Here is a 23847-nt window from a genome sequence, read left to right on the forward strand (position 1 = left end):
CTGCCCATGATTTTTATTCTAACGCAAGTTGTAAAATAGCAAACCCTCCCCCATTTTATTTTTAAATTACTGATGAGAAGCTAATTTAATGGGATTTGGAGGGAATAAATTCGAGAATAAAAAAGGAATAAGAGTAATTTATACTATCATTATCCGTTAATTTCCGTAGAAAATAAAAACCATATTTTTCCAGGCAGAAAATAAGCCTGATGTCGCCATCACTTTAGCAACAAGGCGTCTTCCTCATTACTCCTCTTAAGGAATCTAAAGGCTGTCAGTTTTTCCGTTACTTCTCCAAAACACACACAACACGTTCGCCAAAATTCCCCAACCAAAAAATTCGATAGAAGAATCCCAAATTTCCGCCAACTACCGCCACCACAGCTCACGACAGCTCCGCCTTGCTCCGCCGCCACGTGGCCGGAGAATCCGAATTCGAACCGCATTGTTGATTGCTTTTTAATGCGTCATTTAGTTCGAGCGGCAACGAGGCGCATCGAATTCGAATCGTGTTCGGGAATTCGGTGCTGCTATTTTTAATCGTTGAGGCGAAGAGATGGCTATTTAATGCCAAGATGCGTATCGCTCGAGGACGCTCATTTTCATTTTGCGTCTCTTTATTTTCTACTCCTTCCTCCCCCGGGATTTTGCATTTTCGTTCGCCTAGGTTTTCTTCTTCGATCTCCGATCGGTTTCCGAGTAGAAGGAAGGTCTTTCGCAGCAGAGGTTTGTGCTAGCTCCATTGATTGTGTACGTGAGCGTTCCTCTTTTTCTTCTTACTACTTTTTATTGGAGTATGTGTTTAAGCAGGACTGTAACTCATTCAAGTGAAAAAACATTCTTCTTATTTTTTATTGTTTTTCTGGTTTATGGATCAAATTCTGCTTTGCAAGCTACCTACTCTTTTAATTTCGACGTGCATGCTTCATTCTTTAGAGAAATCATTGATTAATTGGTACATTACTTCGTTTCTTCTTTCCCGCCACACCTCAATTGATTGATGTTGAAGGATTTATACTGAAGTAAAATAGGAAGAAAAGAATTCGAGAAAATTGTGAAATTCATTGCTCTTTTGAACCGAGTCAGTGTGTCGCCACACTTTATTTTCATGAAATTTTTGATGTCTTTACTTTCCAACAGAATAATCTTGTTTCTCATAGGACATATTGAAATGGTGGTTCCTATTAGTCTAAATGCATTAAGGACATGATGTTTTCTAGAAGTTTGGGCATAGGGAAGCCTGGGGTGACTCCTCCTTAAACATAAGGTTAGGGAAGACCTTGGATGAGGAATATGTATCATTTTGAATAGGATAATTTTGGAAAACTAGGCTTGGTGGAAGTCATCCATGTAATGTCATTTGCAAAAGGAAAATGGTATTAAGTGCTGGCTCCTGAAATTCATGCATGTAGGGTGGGAAATGAGTATGTATGGCGATGGTATTTGGATGGACTGATGAATTTTGTGTAATAAATGCAAGCAGCCAAGCATTGATCCCTGATCTTGATGTTTGGAAAGCTCATCTGCTGGGTTTAATTATGATGAGTTTGGGGCCTTTGGGCACTGGTTAGGGGGTGGGTTTTGGTAAGTAACTTGAAGGGTCTTATCACATTATGTGAGCTGATATAATTGATAGCATAACAGTTGATAACTGCATGGAGTTGTGAGTTGTTTTTAATTTAGGTTTTAGCTTATAACACTTTGAGATACCCCTTAGGCATGAAATCGTCTCTAGATTATTTCATATTGCATTTCATGTCATTTGTTTTATATAGTATAAGTTTTGTCGTCGCACTAATTAAATTGAAAGTTTGATTCTATTGCTAACCTAACATATAGCCGTCTGTGGGTGTTTTACTTGTCGACCATAAAATCAAAGTAGTCACTTCCTATCCTCAAAAGAGTAGTCACTTCCATTTCTTGGTTATTGTAAAGTTTTATGTTTAACTGATATGATATCCCACGTTGAAAGTCTAGCCAATAATGGAAAATTTCTATATTGAACATATAGCGGTACATTTGTCCAATGTGAAATTCTTGGTTGATTGTTCTATCATATAAAACACTATGTAAATCAGTTTATTGTTGGCAATGCCGCGTCATTATGACATTATCCTGAGCATATATGTCAATAACAGCAATTGGAAACATATGAAGTAACATAGCAACATATACTATTATAGGGCATTTAACTGAATTTATAGAGCCGGCCTGCTTTGTCCAAATTTTATTTCCAGAGTGCATATAAAGTGGTATGGATGATAAATCTCTGTTTGAATACCTATAATTATAGTATACTTGTCTTTTCTTGCACAGAGGAGTCAAGTGATAACCAGCTTTATAAAAGTAATACCATGGACAGCAAAATAATGCAGTTTGAGAGGAATAACAGCAATGTGGATGATAAACACCCTTGTGTGTGGTCTTCTCCTGAAGGAGGACAAATGATTGACATAGGAAAGCAGATCTTTTGCAATAGATCTCTAAACATGCGTAATATAGTTGCTGTCGGATTTGATATGGATTATACGTTGGCGCAGTATAAACCAGAGACATTCGAATCACTTGCCTATGAGGGCACAGTCAAAAAGCTAGTTCATGATTTGGGATACCCAGCTGAGGTTAGTATTTACCTACTGTAACTGAGCTTGCACTTAGCTTATAGCAAGTAGTTGGAAAATGGAAAGTAATTGATTTGAGTAATGCTATTTTCAGTATAAAATGTAAGCCTATCTTGCTAAAATTGTGATTTATTTTCCAGTCCTCCAGTTTCAGTCTCCAGAATCCAAACTTACAGAGTAATATAAATAGTTAATAGTATATATGAAAGACTTAGTATGTATGAGAATAATGTTATTTCTATTTATATTTTGGACTTAAGAATCTTTAGCATTTTAACTCAATTTGCTTGTGTAGTTGCTTGGTTGGTCATTTGATTGGACTTACATGGTCAGAGGGCTTGTCCTAGATAAAAAGAGAGGCAATATACTGAAGGTATGTGTTTCTTAGTCTCACATTTCATAAGTTTCCAAAGGTGGTACTGAAATTCTTCTATAGTAAACTTTATTCAATTTGATTCTTGTTTTTATGTATTTATGAAATTGTTTGTCTCGTTCTCCGATAGATGGACAGGCATAAGTATGTCAAAGTAGCTTATCACGGATTTAGAGAGCTGTCAAAGGAAGAGAAAGTTGCTACATATGGAAGTACACTAATCCGTGATGCATTTGATGAGCCTGAATATGCTTTAATTGATACCCTTTTCTCCCTGGCTGAAGCTTACTTATTTGCACAACTTGTTGACTATAAAGACAACAACTTGGGAAAAATCCCCTCAGAGTAAGAGACCTACAACACACTTCTGTTTTAATCCATTATCTACTGCAGTTAGTCAGTCCCCCTTACTTTTCGACCATATGATGCTGTAACAAATTTGAGCAATGCTGTGAAGTTCCTCCAACTTTTGAAGAAGTCACATTATTCACAATACATGTACTTTTTCGATGAATTTGGGCATCCTAATAGCATTCTTCAGTTTTGAATGAACAGTGAAATTAACTTTCACAAGTGATATTTGATCTTTTGTGCACAGTTGGATTATATAAAACTATCTTTCCCTGCTTGAAGCTATCAACGTAGTCTTAATAGCTTATATACCTCAGAAATAGTGTTACTATTCAGGATTGCTTGGTGATAAGCAGTCTGAAATTGGCTTTAGATTAGCAGTAATACGATGAGGGCGACTTTTATGCTAGACCTGTTTTCATCTATATATTCAAAATAGTAAGATTATTCTTTTAGTTCTCATATTGCGTTTATTTACATTTGTCAACCTGTAGTTGTGTTTAATGAATTATTTTGTGGAACATTGTTTTCCCTGGAAGAAATTGTTAAATATCTGCTCAAGTTTGTTTTTGCGAGTTCTCATCATGAAGATTGAAGTTAATAATCAGTAAATAATTGTTGTTAAAACTGCCATAGCTGTATCAGCTGGCTATTATATATGTTGAGAAGACATGTAAAAGACTTTCTATAATTTCTTGGAGAATACTTATTTGTAACTTTAGCAATTTATATAATTGTATAGAAAAAAATAATGGAGAAAAATGAGTTTAGATCTGTCAGAAGTGGTTTATATATATGTAGAATACGTCCATATTGGAATTGGACACCATTCTATAAAAGATCTGGCACAATTTGATTTTACACAAAAAAACCTTATGTGAGTCGTGAGATGGGAAATAAGATCCAGTAATACTATTGAATATTAATAATACTTTTGTTTGAAATGCTTTGAAATGGTCCAACTTTGGTGTCAAAAGAATTGCTGTTGATATTCAAAATATTACTTTGATCTTTCTGACTCGTGGATATTTTCTGTGAAACCTACTTAGAATGCTCTACATTCCTCTACTTTTTTAGTTTTGAAATACAACGCTAACACCATGAAGAGAAATATCATTAGATGCTAGAAACTCACTAGTTAAGCTATTTACTACATATAACAACAATGTTTGCTGCTTTCATATAGTTAGAGATTTAACTTGTACTCGTTGTATTAACATCATTGCCATGTCACGACTTGCAGCTACTCTCGTATGTACAAAGATGTTCGAGCTGCAGTTGATCTGTGCCATCGTGATGGGACATTGAAAAAGATGGTTGCAAAAGATCCCCAAAGGTAATTACAAGGTCCTCCATTTTGCTTTACAAGTGCAGAGTAGCAATTGTTTTGTTTTTCTGTTGAACTATATGCATGGGAAAGAATGTCGAACTAAATATTTCTTACGAGTCCCTAGGTTTCCTCTTTCACACACATCCTTTCATGTATTTCTTCTATTATTTTATCATCTAAAAACGTTTGACAATAAATGCACGCACGGAACTGGTAATATTACCTGCTTAACCTCTAGTAGCATTGAGGGCAGAAATATTATATATTCATTGAAAACATTAAATGCAGTGAGCCTCTCGTGAGGTCTTCTATTTAGTGTTAAAGTAGTGCAAAGTCATGCTCAGGCGCCAACAGCCCTGTTTTTGACTACCTGCTAATTTAATTTATTCCTTATCATTTTTTAGCAGCGCATTCATATCTGTATCTACTGTGATGTTGCAGCTGTCGATCTTTTTGTTTCTCCTTTCTCGTGCAAATGGATTTGTCGTAACTAAAACCACTATTATCTTTTTTAATTTTCATTATATTGTTATCTTTTTTATTTTTGTCTAGAGGTTTGACTTTCGTCTATCTTGATTCTTGGTGTGCCTTATACTCATCTAGAAAAGCACAAAATTATTCCCGAGTTACAAACTGTCATTTTTTTTTATTGTAGACAAACTATTATATAACTTTTCTCCAATAGAGCAAGTTGTGATTATATAGAATTATCCACCTCATTTGCGCATACTTCGTTTATCTTGATTCTTGGTTTGCCTTATATACTCATCATGAAAAGGACAAAGTTCTCCCCGAGTTTTTCAAATCATAATTAATGTATTGTAGACAAACTATAAAACTATTCTCCAAAATATATATATAGCATAATCCATCTCAATTAAGCATAATATATAGCATAATCCATCTCATTCTCTATATTTCTCAAATTGGTGTTAACTTTTGTCAGTTTCTTTGTAGAAATTACTCTGAAGAATCTCTCTCTGGCACCTCCCATAGAATTTCTTTGGTATAATAACTGCCACTGTGATATCACCATCATATAGACAGATCCCTTTGTACCATATAAATTTCAATATCATTGAATTCCTATGAAAAAGGAAGTACCATCCCCAAATAATAGCCCCCTTTTGCCATTTTGGTCAGTCCACCAAAATTAGTCCAATTCTATTTTTGCAAAATTTTCACAACACATTACACTACTAATGATGTGGGCCCCACTATCTACTAATACTACTTTAACTACTTTTTCTCTTCTTCCTACTTTACCAATTTCGCATTAAAACTCATGTCATCCCCAAATTCTCTATTTATAGGGGGCGAGGGGAGTGTAAAATAATAATTCCGAAATGTAATATCCAAACCCTGATAATTAATTGATAACTAAAAAGCATTTCTCAAATTAGGTTCAGGGTCAGATAGCATTATATGGATCTGGTTGATATATAAGAACTTACAAAGCATTTTGTTGTTGAATGCCTTGGTTCATAAATATTTGAGCAAAAAATCATTTATAATTCCTTAGTTGCATCTTCAGTTGTTTTAGGATGTATTTTTCTTTACGTCTTGCAACAACAGAAAAGTTAATTTTTCTTGATTCATGAGTTTTTAATTATTTAAACTTCATTACTGCATGATATACATATGCAATGTAGATGTTGTTCCTTTGTAGGTGGGGATTTTAATGCAGGGTGATGGCGGCTATATGTTAGATTCTCTTTTCAATGCCTATTTTAACTGACATAAGGCTAGTAATTATTTGTAAATGCTGAGTGTAATAAATTTAGATGTCTTGATCTATAATGGGTCTTAGGAATGTCAATTACCATGAATGATGTCATGATTATTGAAAATAAACATCTTTGGTCACTTCTGATGAAAGAGCAGTAAATGCTTTGTAATACAAACTGAAATAAACCCGAATATCATGAACTTGGTCTATATTGAATCTTACAAGAAGGCCGAGTTATGAACAAGGTCAAGATAATTGAGCATTTATATTGTGAATCCAACAGGAAACTTTGAGCTGTCATTAGGTTAAAATTTATGCCCTTTCATCAACAAAACTTTTCACGGATTCATATTTAGTCCATCCAAAGAACATAGTCCTTTTCTTTCGAGGTATATTAACTATTCTTTGTCATAACATACTCCTATTCATGATCTTTGAATTTTACAACTTTTCTATTTCAGATGACCAAATGCATTTAATTTACTTTTCCAAATACAGTCATTGTTTATCTGTGTGAAAAGAGAATAGGGATTTTGATGAGTATGGAGGGAGTATATATTGTCTTCAAATGCTAGAATTCAATCTTCATCATAAGTAACTGAACACTAACTGTTAGCACGTATCATTTTGGTTAGATAGTCATAGTTTGACAGCTATTTTATCAGCTCTTTTCAGTTTACCTTGTTAGGGTTTTTGTAAATTCACATTGACAAACTATCTCATAAGTTCGTCTCAAGTTACCCAGTTGATGCTTGTGTGAGGTTACATTACATTTGTGTGATCATGCAAAGGTTCATATTTTACATCACTGCTGTTCTCTTATTTTGCAGTCTAACATTAGTTAGTTATTCTCACCTTTGCAATATTTCCTTATTTGTTTTTCATTACTGGTGCCAAATTGTCAGCCCAGATTCTTTAAATCTTAACTTTGAAATCATGCTTATCTACTCAGATATATCAACGAAGACTCCTCAATTGTTCCCATGCTAAAGATGCTTAGAGATTCTGGCCGTGCTACCTTTCTGGTGACAAACAGGTAAATGAATCCTGTGGTTTAGAATATGATAAGGAACCTAATGGTGAATGTCTTATGAAAAATATATGTTATAATGCTCCAGTGGATGGAAATGGTTCACCAGACTTACTGCTTGACTAAAATGCCTTATTACTTATACTATAACATATATATGCAGTATATCAGGTACTATTATTTTATACAAACATATTCTATATTCATCATACAGGTCATTTATGTCAATGTATGTCATTTAGGTCTATCTCAAGGATCTCCTTAAGCCTCCATGATGCTTAATGGGAAAGTTTACAGATGTAGGATGAGAGGGTTCTTCTTATAGTAATTACAATAAATTATAACGATATGTGATAGTATTGATGGGTTACGTCTTTTTATGTCAAATAATTGGAATTTCTGCTCAAATAAGTACTGCCTTTTTAATCTTGTACAGATTGTGAAATACTGGGATCCATTCTCTGTCATCCATAACAAATGTGTGTTGAGACTGATTCTGACATATGAATTTCTATCATGGTGATGTCTGACTAAAAACATTTCTTTTATTCTGCAGCTTATGGGATTATACAAATATTGTGATGAACTTCCTCTGTGGACCAAGATCAGCGGAAGATTGCTCCGTTCTGAATTTTGACTGGCTTCAGTATTTTGATGTTGTTATTACTGGGAGGTTGGAAGCTTTCCTTTATTATTAGAAAGTTCTAATATTAGCACTACTGCATCACCAACTTTCAGTAACATGTGCTGAAATTTCATATTTACACTTTTAACCATCTTTAGATGACTTTTTAGATGAGTTGATTTTGTTATTTAAGGTGTCATTAGTCGGTGTTTGGTGTGGATAGGATATGTTGAGCTAACTTCTATGTCTTTCTTGAAGTCTGTATTCTGTCATCACACTGAGTTGCTTTTAACCAGAGAATTATAGTTAATTAGAGTGCACATTATATGTGTTATTGGTCATAGTCCATGGCTTAAAAGCCTCTGATGATGGATAAATGAGCTGAAAGTTCTCTTGGCTATCTTGTGATAACGTCTGACGTTACATGTTATTACTTATTTCCAACAGTGCGAAACCAGGTTTTTTCCATGATGAAAACCGTGCGAGTCTTTTTGAAGTGGACCCAGAGTCGGGTATGCTTCTTAATACAGATAATGGAACTCCTATGCCTCAGGTTAGTGTACATTTTTATAATCTTATTAAACAGATCATTGTGTGCGACTCCTGCACAAGGCTGATTGACTTTTCTTTTATTGACTAACCAGGTAGATTCTTCTCTAAGGTTGCCACTAAAGATCCTGGATAAAAGCTGTCAAGTTTTCCAGGTAACCCTATTCAGTAAGCTACTGCTAACATTTTCCCTCTTGTGAAAGAAGAAAAGAATCAACAGCCGTTTATATCTATATTGATATCCTTCAACTCTGCTCACTAATTTTCCGGAGTTACACTTTCAGGGAGGAAATGTTGGCCACCTGCATAAATTGCTGTCTATAGAGTCAAGCTCCCAGGTACTCCATTCAGTATGGATGTCCACATCTTAGGTGATGTCAATTTTAATCTCTTTATAGGTCAACAGAGTCAAGCTCCATTGAGAAATCACCAGTGGGCATACTATGCTTGAGATATGCATGGACCATTAGTTAGTGCCACTTTTTCGGAAATTGTGGCTTACAAAAATATGCCAACTGTTCCTAATATGAGATAGAAACTTGGACTATATGATCCTAATAATACCTGAAAAACTGGTTTTCAGTTCAGGTCGTTTCTTTATTAGACAAATGAGTACATTCTGAAAGTTGCTAGTAGTTTTTCATTCTCCATTTGTTCCTCACACTTTAAAACTGATACTACGTGTGATGAGGAACAATCCATTTTGTTAGTAGTCCTTTCTCATTGATACTGTATGAGGAATGGTACCTTTGTTAGTAGTCTTCTTCGCCCACTGATACTGTGTGCGGAGGAAAGATCATTTTTTCCATTGTGGTGCTCAGGTTTTCTGTGGTTTTGATTTGTTTGAATATTTCAACAACTTACATCTTATATTTTAGGTACTTTATGTTGGAGATCACATATATGGAGACATTCTGCGGAGTAAAAAAGTTCTTGGTATATCATCTATCATCTCCTTCATTTTCATGATAAGTGGGGGTTTGTATTCATTGACTGCAATTCATTTGCTTAATCTTGAATTCTTGGTTCATTCGGAAGGAATAACATTATAATTGATTTATGCTTGACTAACAGCATTATGCTTGAATTGTGCAAGTAATGCTATCTATTTTTTTGTGATGTGAAGAGTTGTTCTAGAGGTGAATCTTGAGAATATTTTTGTGAGATATTTTTCACCAAAAATTCTAGTTAAGACTACTTCATTTTCTCCTCAAGAAAGTGCTAGCCTATGATTGGTTATATTATCCTGAAGGGAAAAAATAAATTCATGTGTTCAGATCTAAATTGTAATAAGAGTATTGTGATAAGTAGTATATTTTTCCACCATTTAGCTTCATTAACCTCAGATGAGTTTGTTTTTGTTTAAATAAGAAGCACATAAGTTAAAGATGCTGGTGTATTAAGTTATTTTCTGATGTTTGATTCAGGAATGTTAATCTTTTGTAGGATGGAGAACAATGCTAGTTGTTCCAGAGCTTGAGAAGGAAGTAGAACTTCTTTGGACATTAAGAGAAACTCGCAAGGTATTTATATTAATCTACAGGTTTTGGCATATCTTGTAGCTTCCGCAATTTGTTAAAGGATTTGCTAACCACTATGTGCTGTGGATGGGTATAAATGCTGGGATTTTTTCTACTTTGGGGAAGATCTACAAAAAGGTGTTCCCAAATGGGGAATTTTTTTTTATTTACAAAATCAAGAAAAAACCGCTCACATGAGTGCGTTTTTAAAAACGCCGCGTTTGAGAAACGCCTACGATGCATGTAACATTTAACAAAAATTGAGAATAATTTAATACCAAGACCAGACATACCTCAATTCACGTCAAAACCTTCAAGATAGTGTGTGTGTGATCTGTTCAGAGTCTTCAGACAGAATTGGGATAAAAATAGGTTCTCATTTTGGGAACCTTATTCACATAGATCTTCCAAAGTAGAAAAATTTATAAATGTCTTGCCTATCTTGTGAGATTCCATCTTTATAAATGAAAGATTGGTGGGGTAATGCTCAATATTCTCTCTCAGTCAGTAGACCCTTAAAGTTACAAATAATGTCTCACATTTCGGAGACCATCTTTTAGTAATCCAAATCTTATATAACTGCCAGATAAAGGTTTTTATTTCATTTCTCATTTGGTGGGGTAATGCTCAATGTTCATTTATTGAAGAAACGACCTGAACTGAAAACCAGTTTTTCAGGTATTATTAGGATCATATAGTCCAAGTTTCAGTTTTAAAGTGTGAGGAACAATCCATTTTGTTAGTAGTCCAGATAAAGGTCTTATATAACTGCCAGATAAAGGTTTTTGTTTCATTTCTCATTTGGTGGGGTAATGCTCAATGTTCATTTATTGAAGAACAATTAGTGAGAAACTGATGATGGTGATGGCATTATTCTTCATTTGCTTCATTTCTCTAAGCTTCAAATGCTATGAGAAACTGACCGCTGACTATTTTGATGTTTCTTTCTACCTTTGTTGTGTCTGTGATCATAGAATATTAACTTGGTCCTTGATTCCGTACATTTATACCTTCTTGTTAATTCTCTTTAGGAACTTCAGTTGTTGAGGTATAAGCGTGACCATATAGAGGACCAAATTCATCATCTGAAGTGGTCTCTCAGGTACTTCTCGGCTCTGTCCGCTCTCATTTTCAAGCCACTGATATTATGTGTCTGGAATTTTCGTTGAAGCGTACATTCTGCTCAGCTGGTGATAGAAAAGAATCCAGGATCAGTCTTACTAGAATTCTTCCTGCCCAGCTGATAAACTGTTTCTACAAAATATAATCTCCTGCCCTTAAAAAATGAAAATTCGTTGCGTATATTAACTCTTTCTTATGGGCTCTGGACAGTAACACTAAGTTGGATTGTATAGGTTTAACTAAATAGGGACTCAAACTGTTGCGTGTGCCACCTAAATTTACCCCAGTGTTGATAATCCCCGTTCTGCATGTCGCTAGCAATAGGACTCCGTACTGCAGTGCCATTCTACCCATCCTATTCAAAATGTTAATCAAGTTAAAAAGCTTGTTGTCCATTCTTATGTTTTCAGTTATAAAATCAAATAAGCGTGCACAGCATTTCGAACTTATATTAAGAACCTTTTTCCCATACTCTTTGATCAGGTTTGATGGCAAGAACTCTGTCAATAATGAAGAGCTACTTTCTGAACTAGATAAGTTGGAGGTTAGTACTGCTGAGACAATTTATTTTACAATCTGTATACTCAGACAAGGACTCCCTCTGTCCCTAAAAATTAGCCAACATGTGAAACGACACGTGTTTTAATGCACAATTGGTAAAGTAAGAGAGAGATAAAAAGAAAAAAGTGATTGGAGTATTGTTAGTGGAGAATGAGACCCACATTCTTAGATAGAAAAAAAGTTTCCTTACATAGAATTGGTTTATTTTTAAGGGACATCCCAAAATGACAAATGCGGACTATTTTTAAGGGACGGAGGGAGTATATTAGTTATGTGGAGAGATCCTATGCTTCTAAACTGACAGTGTGTGATAAACAACTGAAAGGCAATAGCTTGCTGATTACACTTTCACTTATTCTCTGCCAACCTCGCCAATTATTCAGGCATTACAGTTTTGTAAAAGCTATATCATCTTCTATAAAATGTTGAAGAGTTAATTGGAAGTGTTTTGTATGCTCAATCAACTTCAAATACTATCTCTTATGAACAATTGGTTTTATCAGTGTGAGCAGGAGGGAGCACGGCTGAGTCATCAAGAAGCGCAACGAGAATGTCATCAGAAGGTAATAAGTGATAACCAAGAAGCATAAATAGGAATCATAGCAAACCACCACTAAAGTCCTTAATCAGTTGATCGACATTTCTCAGTTCCACAAGGTATGGGGACAGCTGATGAAGACCGGATATCAAAATTCTCGCTTTGCTCATCAGGTGAGTCTAACATCCGTTAAAACTATGCCTAGATTACAAACGATTGTTGGTATTCACTTGGTAACGCTTGTTCAGGTGGAGAGATTCGCTTGCCTGTATACCGGCCAAGTTAGTAATTTGAGCCTCTATTCACCGGACAAGTACTATAGACCAAGTGAAGATTTCATGCCTCATGAGTTCGATATCCTCTCCCTCTGAAGATACGAGCAACAAGGAATCGACTTATGTGAAGGTAGCGACCGTTTAGACTATTCACCCCATAGAAGTTGTGAATCATTTTCTTAGTCCCCAATTTCATAAACTCTTCTCTTTTGTGTCAATAAGAAAAAGTTTAAACTGCGACGCTGGACTACAGTATCGACAGAGGAATGTAATAGAGTGTTGGCTCAAGGCAAGATTCGTTGACTGCAACGAAATATAACTACTCTATTTACAATCTATTCTCTTGTACATAAAACAGTATTATGCTTTAAGAAAAGGTAAATTGGTTAGCAATTTTATGAATTGAAAACATCATCTAGGTGATTTTGCTTATCAAGATGCTAGAAATCCTCATTTGATCCTCGTCTTTTGGTTTTGTAACTAATATAGTGGGACTTCAATTATTATTAGTGTTTTAATGGTGGTATGGTATATGTATAGAGGTGATAAGTTTGAGATAATTTTTCATAAATATAAATGCTCATTTTTTTATGGGAAGATTAAAATAGAAAGTGAGAGAGTATTTAAGACTAAAAACTATCATATAGTATATGACTAAAAAATATTTCAATAAATATTGAAGACGAATTTTACGCTTTATCGTTAATTTAACCACCATTTGAATTGGGTGGCTGTGAACATGACTTTTAAAGCTTCGAACGTTTAGGGGCCCATTTTTTTTTTATATCGAAGTCCTCTGAAATGTAGGGATCGGCCCAGTTTGTAAAAGCCTCTACTGAGTAGTATTAAACAATTTTAAAATTGTGGTTTAAGATCTGAATCGCATATGTATTTCTTTTTTACATCATAAAAATAGTTTTGTTCTGTCCACCAAAAAAATTTATATTCATTTATAGTAAATTTAGTTTTGTTCTGTCCACCAAAAAAATTTATATTCATTTATAGTAAATTTTTCTTTCATTTCACGAACAATTCCTTATCAAATTTCCTCTCCATTTATTGAAAAGTTTTCTTTCTCAGATCAGAACCACCCAAAGACTAATAAATTGGTTTATGTACAAATAGAGCAAAACTATAAGAGCTCCTATCCTAGACTAACAAATCTCTCTCACACACTCATTGAGGAATACACACACTACACATCCTCAGTTTCCACTCTCTGCGTCTTGCATATCTAGTGGATGTGGGAAGACTTCGCTCGACGATCTTTTATGCGAAGACGAATGGTCGTTCGTCCCACTACCACGAGACCCGACTCTCTCGGCCTGTCTCAGCCCCCCAATGATCTCCTTGTTCGTTTGGCTCGACATGTTGGAGCTGCCAGAGGAGCTATGATGCCAGCTACCGAACAATGCAGCTGTCCACGACTGCCTAGACGAGCCTCTTCTCAGGTTCCCTGAGCTGAAATTCTCGTCCCTCACCACCTTGAATGGATTCTCCAGTGCTTTCACCACATGCCTCATTGAAGGGCGCCGCGAGGCCTTGGGATTCAGGCAAGACTTAGCCACCACCGCAACAGCCCATACCTCTTCAAGAAGATCCTCGTCTACTATAAGAGATTGGTCCACAATCTTATTCACCAGTTCCTTCTCGTAGATACTGATGAATGGTAAGTTGCTGTCCAACCATTGCTGTGAATCAGCATCACTCGTCGTGCATATCCCAACCTTCCCCGTCACCAGCTCAAGCAATACTTTCCCCAAACAGTACACGTCGTAAGCACACGTACCAGACGATGATCCTGCCAATTTTTACAACCATCAAACTGTCGTGACAGGATAGAATAATTGTGTAATCAAGTCAAACAGAAACGTAAAGAGACATATATTTACGTGGTTCACTAACGCTGTGTTGGCTACGTCCACGGGCAGGAAAGGAAAACAAATTGTATTCAGTTTGTTTTTCGGATTACAGAGTTGTGTGTCCTACTTCTATATAAATAGGCACACAGAAGACGGGCTAGGCCCAATATAACAATTAGGGCATAAACCAGAAACATAGCATAGCGAGACCCCGTTTGACTAGCGGCAAACTATACAGATTCAAGGCATACTAACAAAACACTTCACATTATCCTAGTTCATATAGCAATCAAAATCTGAAAACCGGAGTTCATTTCATTGCATAACTCTTACCCCGTCTACTAGAAGTCAGCCTCGCTACCATGCCCTGATGATTATTGGAACCCGTAGCACAAGCTTCACTGAAACTCCCAAGCCGAACCTCGTATTTGTCGTCAAGAAGGATGCTACTCGCTTGAACATCTCTGCATAAAACAAGAAACCAAGTTCAGTGCTTTGCTAAATATGCACAAAACTTCACATTTGATAGTACCTATGGACAAGAGGAGGATTGCACTCATTGTGCAAGTAGGACAAGGCCTCTGCAGCTCCAATCGCAATCTTCAGCCTCGTGATCCAATCCAATGACTGCAGCCCTTCTTCTGAACTCGTCATCCTGTACAACGCATTCGACAAATCCCCATTCGGCATGTATTTATAGACCAGAAACTTCACATTATCATCGTCCAAGCAGTGCCCTACAAGTGGCACCAGCCTCTGGTGCCTCGCCTTCCCAAGAAACTCCAACTCCGCCACAAACAGCTCTGCTCTCACCAACTGCAGATCCACTTTCTTCACAACTACAAGCTCCCCGTCCTCCAGCCTCGCACGAAACAGGCAACCCGAGTGCCCCTGCTTTATCAAGTTCTCGTTACTGAAATTGCTCGTTGCCACAACCAGCTGCTCAAATGTGAACGGCTCTCCCAAGCTAGACAAGTCAGCAACGAGCGTGGGAGGCTGCTCGACATCTCTACTCTGCGCTTGCTGATTACTTCTCCCAGCTCTATGTGATCTCAGAAGCAACAGGAATGCTGTTACAAGTATGAAGACTAAACCAATCCCACCAAAAACTCCAATCAGAACATAAAGCAGTTTACTTCGCCCCCTCTTCGTTGGTTCTTCCAATCGAGGCGGTGGTGGCGTTGGTTGCTGGGTACTATCACTGCCATAGGGTATACCAACATCCCTGTAAAACTTGGAACATTTCTCAAATTCCCTCTGCCTTTCTCCCTTCAAAAAGCAATTGTTTGAGAGACGAAAGAGGCTTCCATTAGGCGCTTCCCCTCCTAAAAAGTTGCTTGATAGATCAACTACACCAGCATATACAAACCCGGAGCTGACATTTCCATAGAAGAGATTGCCGGAGAAGTTGAAGACTGCAGCAGTGGCATTGAAAAAGGGAGGTAAGAGGCCGGTGAAGTTGTTTCTAGAAACATCTAGATACTTCAATCTCCTCAACTGTCCCAGCTCCGGAGGTAGCTCCCCGCTCAGCGAATTCAATCCGAGGTCAAGCTCCTCCATTTTGGAAAGATTTGCAATCTGAGAGGGAATCGAGGAGCTCAAGCTGTTTCTGCTCAAATTCAACTGCTTAAGACTCGAAAACAGAGCAAAACCGATGGGGATCGCACCGGATAAATAGTTCAACGAGAGGTCGAGAGTGTTGAGATTCCGAAGAGATGAAATCTCTTCAGGAATCTGTCCCGTCAGTGAATTCTGAGAGAGATCGAGGACTGACAACGAGTGCAGCTTCTCCAATGCGATTGGCATGCTTCCGGTGATGGAATTGTTAGACAAATTCAAAAACGTAAGATTGCTCAAACTCCCGAGAGACAAGGGGATTGAGCCAGAAACGGAACTCGAGCTAAGATCGAGAACTCGGAGATTGTTCATCTTCGTGCCGAACCAATCCGGAATCTCGCCGGATAGCACAAAACCAGATGAATTAAAGGTGGATAAAAGAGGAAAATTCTGCAACGAATCAACTGCGAAATGCGGATTTCGCCTCCCTTGGAGACTTCTCCTCAAACCTGATAGCGTAATCGAAGTGACGTGGCCGGTTCGGCAGCGAATTCCGGTCCAATTGAGGCAGGGATCGGCCTTTTTGTGCCAGCTTTTAGCAGAGATTCCGAGAGAGGAGCGGAGATCGAGCAATGCGCGGCGCTCGGCGGGGAAACTGAGGGCGGAGGTGAGCAGCGAGAGGAATAATAAGAGGTGGAGAGCCATGAAAATGAAATGAAACTCAATAATCAAGTAGTATCATATGGTTATGGTGGAGTGATTGGGTGCGAAAAAAAGAGGGGGAAGAGGATCACGAGATGTGGTTAAAATGCCTAATTTTGGAAGTGGTTGGTGTGCGTTGGTGAGTGAAGTGAAGAAGGCATTAATGGCGGAAAGGGGTGTTGATGAATAGCGTTGAGCACCTTCCTGCTTAACCAGATTTTGTTTATCAGTTAGCTTCAAAGGCGACTATAAATAAGTATTGTGTGGAAATTATTATGCCGTACCTATACTTCATACTAGTAGTGCATGTGTTTTGTAGGGATAGTAATAGAATGATTAGTTCTGATGCCAAAAGTCATCTGGTTTTAGAAATTTCAAATTTGTATTCCGTTCGTTCATGAAAATAGTCTTATTTTGTCATTTTTTAATGTTCATAAAAATTAGTTTCATTTCTAAAAATGGAATGTTTCTCTGTTATATTTTATCCATTTTTTCTTTCTACTCCTTTTACTTTACTAATTTTTCATTAAAATTCGTGACATCCACAAATGAAATTTATTTTTTTTTTCGAACGGAGCAATATTTATTTTATTAATCCAAACATTATCGCTATATACACCTGTGAAAGTGGATAGATAATGTTTAAAATTTCTAACCTTTAATACATATGTCCCTTTAAAATTTCTAACCTTTAATAGATAATAGGGGGACTGAGATGTCATGAATTTTAATACTACAAAATTTATAAGGTACAAAGAAGGATAGAAATAAAGAGTAATTACAGTATTGTTGATGGATAATGAGACTCATCTCGTAAGAGAAAAAACTTGACAACAAGAATTTATAGTACTCCTACTAATTTTATGGAATAGACTAAAATGAAAAAAAATAAGACAATTGTTTATGGGTGGAGGGAGTATGAATACTCCCTCTGTGTGCGATTAAAAGTTCCGGTTCATTTTTACTATAAATGATAAGTAAGCTCTATGTTCAACTAATTTATTTTACTTATTTTTATTATAAAATTACTATATATAAATGAGACTCACGTCCAATTATTTTTTTCTATCCATTTTTTTTTAATATTTATGCCCTACTCAATCGGAGTTTTTGCGGACATGGAGAATAACAAATAATAATGTGTTAAATGAGACACAAAAGGTGAAATACATGTGTCTTTTAGTATGTTCAAATTAGACAATATTGCATAGACAAAAACTTGTATGCACCCACTTTGGGGTGTGTTTCATCGTGCCTTGGATTTGGGATACTGATCCTCCTCATACGCGTGCATGGAGACCTTCTCTATTATATATAGGATTAATTCGTTTGAATATTAAATTCCACAAAATTTGGTCTGATTTTAATTTTGGGAACGACTTTTAGATTTGTTGTCAACTTACTTGTCAGCGTAGACAAACAACATTTTTTCCAAATGTGACTAGCCTTGTAAAATTTGAAATTAAGATTTGAAAGTCATGTAAAACCAAGATTTTGCCGAAGTTAGGCCATTTAAAACCTACTCCCTCCGTCCCATAAAAGTTGAGACAAAACTTTTGGGCACGGAGATTAAGAATTTATATTAAATAAATAGTAGAGATGAAAAAAGTAGGAAAGATAAGAGAGAGTAAAGTAAATGATGGAATAAAATAAAAGTGATTAGATGTTTTGTCTTTAGTTAAAAAAGGAAATGACTCAACTTTGTTGGGACGGACTAAAAAGGAATACGACTCAACTTTTATGGGACGGAGGGAGTACTATTAATATTCATCTATATTACTCGTCCATGAGCGTCCTTTCGGGCATTTTTTTTTCGTCCTCTCAGCTAGCCGGTTGCAATAGTGGACTAGCCGAGCGCCTAGTCGCATGCCGGCGGCTAGGGCGCCGGCTAGTCCACTATCGGGGATGCATAGAGACGAAAAATGAGAAATAATAAATATAGTTCTATGAGAGGACAAAAAATGGTTAGAAAATTTTCATAAATAGAAATAAAAAATAATTTTAGTGGATGAATTCAATCGTAAAATGGACACTACTATTTAAACGATGGTGGTCCATTCCCTATATTTTGAAAATCCAACAAAGATTATCAAAATATAAGTAATTGAGCTTTATTACGTATTTTCACGTGCAAAAGTATTTAGACAAAATATAGCTTATTTAGTTTTTTAAGTAATTGAGAGTATTATTTATTTTCCCGTGCAGAAGTTTTTAATCAGAAATATAATTATCCAATTTCGTAGTTCACAAAATTTGGTGCAAACTGTTTTTACGGTCCAAAATTTGTTAGTAGATATTAGTAATTAATAGTAATTTTATATTTTATGATATGATCATGTGAAATTGTTCTTGATTCTTGACCTATTAAATGAAAATTGGTATTGTTGAACTATCTGATTCTGATACATACATTACTCTCGATTATTTTCTTTGTAGTCCTAATAATTAACCATAATCATTGACGTCTTGTACTTCTTCTTAAAGTTCGTCTTTATATTTAAAGATTTTGATTAAGCAGTTTTATTACTTGTATATACACCCAGTGGTGTGATTTAACAAAAAAAATTTGATAACCATTCAACTTGGATGGATATTGATTTTGAGATGTTAGGGTTTCGTTTATTAGGACAAGAAACTCATATTATATTTTAGAATTATGTGATCGGTGTCTTTTTAATATGCTAATTTTGCCTTATCTATAAGTACAATGAATGAACCATACATATCTGTCGATCATGTTTTCATTTCACGAGTAAATATAATAGGTCGACAAATACTATAGTCAGACTTTTGCAGCCACTTGCACAAATGAGAGCTCTTGCAATCATCCATCAGATGTGGACTCGTGTATGAATTTGAAATTTCTATTTTTGAACAAAATTAGGTCTAGTGGCAGTCATGGACTCTAATGTAAGGAAGTTGGTTGTATAAAATAATAAATGTGAGATTTTAAAATTAAATGGATTCTCTTTTATTTTAAAATGAGTTTTCTAATTTGGTATCATTGGACATTGGTGTTGTAGGGGAGATCGAATGACTCTTAATAGTGGTTCACGGAGTGGTAACCCACATAACGTTGGTGTAGGGAGCTAATCGTAGTCTACAACAACATTTGAGAATTAACTCGGAGTGTTCGTCATGACCAGCACATCCAAATATGACGATCACATAAGCATTTTGATCGGGTCTAGATTGGACCAAATTCGGAGTAGTTTTTATTGGGGTCGACTTGATCCACGCATATGTGAGCTTTTACCAATTTGTTTGCTATAATATTTTTGTTCTACTCTTCGTACACAATTTCTCAAGTTTTGTTACAACCGCACTTACTAAGATTAATTTGAAGTAATTAATTTACTGAGTTAATGAACGTGATTAATTAAATCCTCTTATTTGATTAATGCACGAGAACTTCAGAATTTGTCTAAGAAAATGACGAAAAAAATAGTCTCATTTGTGGACGAGACGAGTTTTAATAAGAAATTGGTAAAATAAGAGAGAAAAGGAGAAAAAGTAGGTAAAATATGAGAGAGAAACTTTCCATTTTCAGAAACGAGACTAATTTTTTGTGGACATCCCAAAATGACAAAATGAAACTATTTTTCATTAACAGGGGAGTATAGTTAAATAATTTCTTTAGAAATTTCTTGAGTTTAATCAGGAGAGTCATTATTATAATAATAATAATAATAATAATAATAATAATAATAATAATAATAATAATAATAATAATAATAATTATTATTATTATTATTATTATTTCACACAATTCCATATTTAATGATATAGAGATAAGATCCTAGTATATAACAATCCATCAAATACACATGTACAAACTCCACATATTTCATATTCATTTCATTAAAAAAATCTATTATGCGATAAAGCATAAACAGCATTTTAAGAAAAGTAATCCAATAAAAACTATAGTCTACCCGTGTACTAAAGCTAACATTGGATCGTATTTGTATACACATAGAAAAGTCGACATGAAAAAGAAAACGACATAACTATTGAATCTTCAACTTTTCAATAATATCGAACCAAACACATGCACAAATCGACATAACAAAAAGGCCCCGGTAATTTTAAACTTTCTTGTGTGATGGGACATTGTAGAAAGATTTTAGTGGTTGACTGGGTCTTCTACCTCTACCATCAATTATTGCAAATTTTGATGGCACCATTTTATAGACAGATCACATCTTTGATTCACATTTTCACAATATAAAAGAATAGCTTTTCATATTGCAACTTCCCTTTTCCATATCACATTATTTATATACCTTTTCTCAACTTCATGATAATTCCATGGTATTTTTATTTTATTTGAAAAATGTTAGTACTCACTCTTGTGTTTTAGGCCTGAGTATAAGTCATTTTTGCGGGGTCCAGGTTGAGTATGGGCTGACCCAACTCGCGCGCATATGCGAGGTTCAAGTTGGGTATGGGCTAGTGGGCCGACCCTACTCGCACGTACTAAGGATTTGTTAAATAAACCAACTAATTGTAGCGCAGTTGGCAGCGTGGAATTGTGGTGACCTTTGAGGTCACGTGTTCAAACCCCATCACCTGCTGAGAGACTTTCGACCTTAATCCGCAAACCCGATCGAACAAGATTAGTCAGATTTTGCGAAAGGCTGGTTCAGTACACCTGTGATAAAAAAAAAAGGATTTGTTAAATAATAGAGACAATAATTAATATTCACAATCTTGTCACGGTAGTAGAGATCATAGATGAGTGATTGCCTTTACTTTTTTCTAGTTGGTGGCTATTGAAAGAATGAGTTGATTAGGGTCTAATTGTTGCTTATGTTTGTAGAATTCTAATTGGATGATATTGTTTCTAGGGTTAATTATCAATTATGGCCTGATTTTATCATTAAATGAGTATTTTATGCCCTATCAATCTAAAATGTTCATTTATGACCCAAGAATTTTTTTTGTCATTACACTTCTAGCTCAGTTACCTAAAACCATTAGGAATCCTTGAAATGGATTAACGGCCGTTGATGTAGTTATAATTCCAGTTATGTACCAGAAGGGTATCATTTTTTGCTTTTAAATTTTTTTTTATATGTATTGAATTATAATTTCTTACTAATCCCTATCTGATAAGTAGTATGACAACTTATAACTTAATGACATGCATACACAATTCATGTGTAATCAATTTCCTAACAAACTTAACAAATTAATTTGGATCTTCTAAAATAACTCAAATTTTAATCTTTTAACTTAGTTATTTACAAAAATATTTCAAATTAAAAAGTAATATTATGACAAATGATTAGAAATGAGCAGACAGGAGAAGAGATAAAGAGATATAATCCATCATCGGCTTGAGCCTGCCCTGATATCATATTAGAAATGGTGTCCCACATCGACTTGGTGATAATCCTGACTCTTCTATATAAGTGTAGATAACCCTCCCTCTTATAAGGTCTTTTAAGGGGTGAATGACCCATTTCTAATATGGTATCAGAGTAGGCCTAAGTCGAGGATGAATTTTATCTCTTTATCTCTTCTCTTCCCTACCCACGTGATGGAAGTCCGATGTGTCATTCCAATCCACACGTGAGGGGGCGTGTTAAAACTCTTAAATCTTATCCCACATCGACTTGGTGATGATTCTGACTCCTCTATATAAGTATGGATAACTCTCTACATCGACCTGATGATGATCCTGACTCCTCTATATAAGTATGAATAACTCTCCACATCAACCTGGTGATGATCCTGACTTCTCTATATAAGTATGATTAACCCTCCCTCTTATAAGACCTTTTAAGATGTAAGTGGCTCATTTCTAATACAAATCTAACCAAATTCAAACTACGTTATATTATGTCTAAGACTGAAAAATGAGTATTGTTTATTGAGAAACATGGTATTGTTATGGCTAAATAATTAACAATAATTTAATTTTGGCAATCGATATATGAACATTACTTTTGAACTTTTGATATAAAAGAGAGTTAAGGTGTAAGAACATAACGAACGTTTTACTAATACATGAATTTCCACTTTATAATGTTTTTGTTTTATGAATACAGCTCTCCCACAATAATACAACTGTTTTAGGCCGTTTCACAATAATTGTACAAACAGATCAAGTGGTTTTAATTTATTTTTCTAGCTTGGGCTATAAAATTGATTTAATTATTTTTACTCTGATAAACGATTTGCGCTTGGCCCATATCGAATTAAATTTGTGCATTTATCGTTTACAGGAAGCTGATAAATTATGCAACTAAATTTGTTTTTTGTTTTATATAAACCATTTGTCCCATTAAAAATTACTAAGTTATTTTTATTTTATTTTGAAACAACACTCTCTCTATTTTTTCACCTCTCTTATTTTATTCTATCTTCATTAACTAATAACACAACACAAAATAAATCTCGTGCTGAAAAACAAATGTTTCATATTTATTAGAATGGATGGAATATTAGTTAAGATCACAAAATCAAAAATAGAGACATTAGTCGTTAATCATAGTTCCTGGTCAAAACCGAAACTACATGCAAAATGTTCAGCCATGATTGTGTTGTCGAGTTATCTTGTCAAACCTTGCTGCATCATCACGACTTTCATCTTAGCCTCCACAGCCCAAAATCGTTATTTCCTGTGAATTTTTCCATATCGAACTTCGCGGTCGTCATCTCGATCGATATCATTGATTCCCACATGCGGCGTCAATTTGTTATAAATTGGGATCGACAAATTGAAGAACTAGCGCGCACAAAGCGATCACACAACAAGAACACAACTATAATTGAAGAACAGATTGAACATATGGCATTACGTGGTTCGGTTTCTGAGAACCTACGTCCACGGGAGAATCACGATGAGCTTTTATTCCACAAACTGAGATTACAATCGCACACAAGATCTCACCTCCCAGAGAGAAAAATACACTCAGGAATTTGGCTCACCCTCTCGTGAACTAACTGTACACTTTTGATCTTGAATTCCTCACGAAGATAGTGTATATTACTCACAATGAATCGAATCGGTAGTGAGCTCACAATCTGTTGCAGCTCAACGTTTAAAACTCGGCTCAACCGCCGCTAACATGATCTCTTCGAATATTCATTA

The 23847-nt window shown here is 35.5% G+C and overlaps 2 protein-coding genes across 6 annotated transcripts; one reads left to right on the plus strand and one right to left on the minus strand.

Annotated features, from left to right (window-relative positions):
• Positions 1-260: 260 nt before the first annotated feature.
• Positions 261-13017, plus strand: LOC125201797 (HAD-superfamily hydrolase, subfamily IG, 5'-nucleotidase). Of its 5 annotated transcripts, none has more exons than XM_048100053.2 (17): positions 262-726; positions 2317-2621; positions 2917-2994; positions 3125-3339; positions 4589-4681; positions 7357-7440; positions 7991-8107; positions 8507-8612; positions 8704-8763; positions 8893-8946; positions 9487-9544; positions 10055-10131; positions 11160-11230; positions 11734-11794; positions 12315-12374; positions 12442-12522; positions 12598-13017. In XM_048100053.2, the coding sequence occupies exons 1-17, from the start codon at positions 576-578 to the stop codon at positions 12718-12720; spliced, it is 1794 nt and encodes a 597-aa protein (XP_047956010.1). In that variant the 5' UTR covers positions 262-575; the 3' UTR covers positions 12721-13017. The 5 variants fall into 5 exon arrangements, 3 of the variants coding, with proteins under 3 accessions (XP_047956010.1, XP_047956012.1, XP_047956013.1); XM_048100055.2 differs by having other exon boundaries at positions 264-726; positions 12460-12522; XM_048100056.2 differs by having other exon boundaries at positions 609-750.
• Positions 13018-13660: 643 nt separating this feature from the next.
• LOC125201796 (putative LRR receptor-like serine/threonine-protein kinase At2g16250) lies at positions 13661-17028 on the minus strand. The gene is made up of 3 exons (XM_048100051.2): positions 15019-17028; positions 14820-14950; positions 13661-14425 (listed from the first exon to the last, which is right to left on the minus strand). Exons 1-3 carry the CDS (start codon positions 16746-16748, stop codon positions 13830-13832), a joined length of 2457 nt encoding a protein of 818 aa, XP_047956008.1. The 5' UTR covers positions 16749-17028; the 3' UTR covers positions 13661-13829.
• Between the last annotated feature and the right edge of the window lie 6819 nt (positions 17029-23847).

This window comes from Salvia hispanica, chromosome 2, assembly GCF_029641045.1.
Source record: "Salvia hispanica isolate PSC_SH4W2 chromosome 2, Shi_PSC_v1, whole genome shotgun sequence".
NCBI lineage: Eukaryota > Viridiplantae > Streptophyta > Magnoliopsida > Lamiales > Lamiaceae > Salvia > Salvia hispanica.

Coding starts and splice junctions, on each gene's coding strand:
- LOC125201797 (XM_048100053.2), top strand. CDS start 576: ATGCGTATCGCTCGAGGACGCTCATTTTCATTTTGCGTCTCTTTATTT. Junction 2,995..3,124: donor AGAGAGGCAATATACTGAAG/GTATGTGTTTCT, acceptor GTTCTCCGATAG/ATGGACAGGCATAAGTATGT. Junction 12,375..12,441: donor AACGAGAATGTCATCAGAAG/GTAATAAGTGAT, acceptor GTCCTTAATCAG/TTGATCGACATTTCTCAGTT.
- LOC125201796 (XM_048100051.2), bottom strand. CDS start 16,748: ATGGCTCTCCACCTCTTATTATTCCTCTCGCTGCTCACCTCCGCCCTC. Junction 14,951..15,018: donor AATCCTCCTCTTGTCCATAG/GTACTATCAAAT, acceptor TGTTTTATGCAG/AGATGTTCAAGCGAGTAGCA. Junction 14,426..14,819: donor GCTGACTTCTAGTAGACGGG/GTAAGAGTTATG, acceptor AAAAATTGGCAG/GATCATCGTCTGGTACGTGT.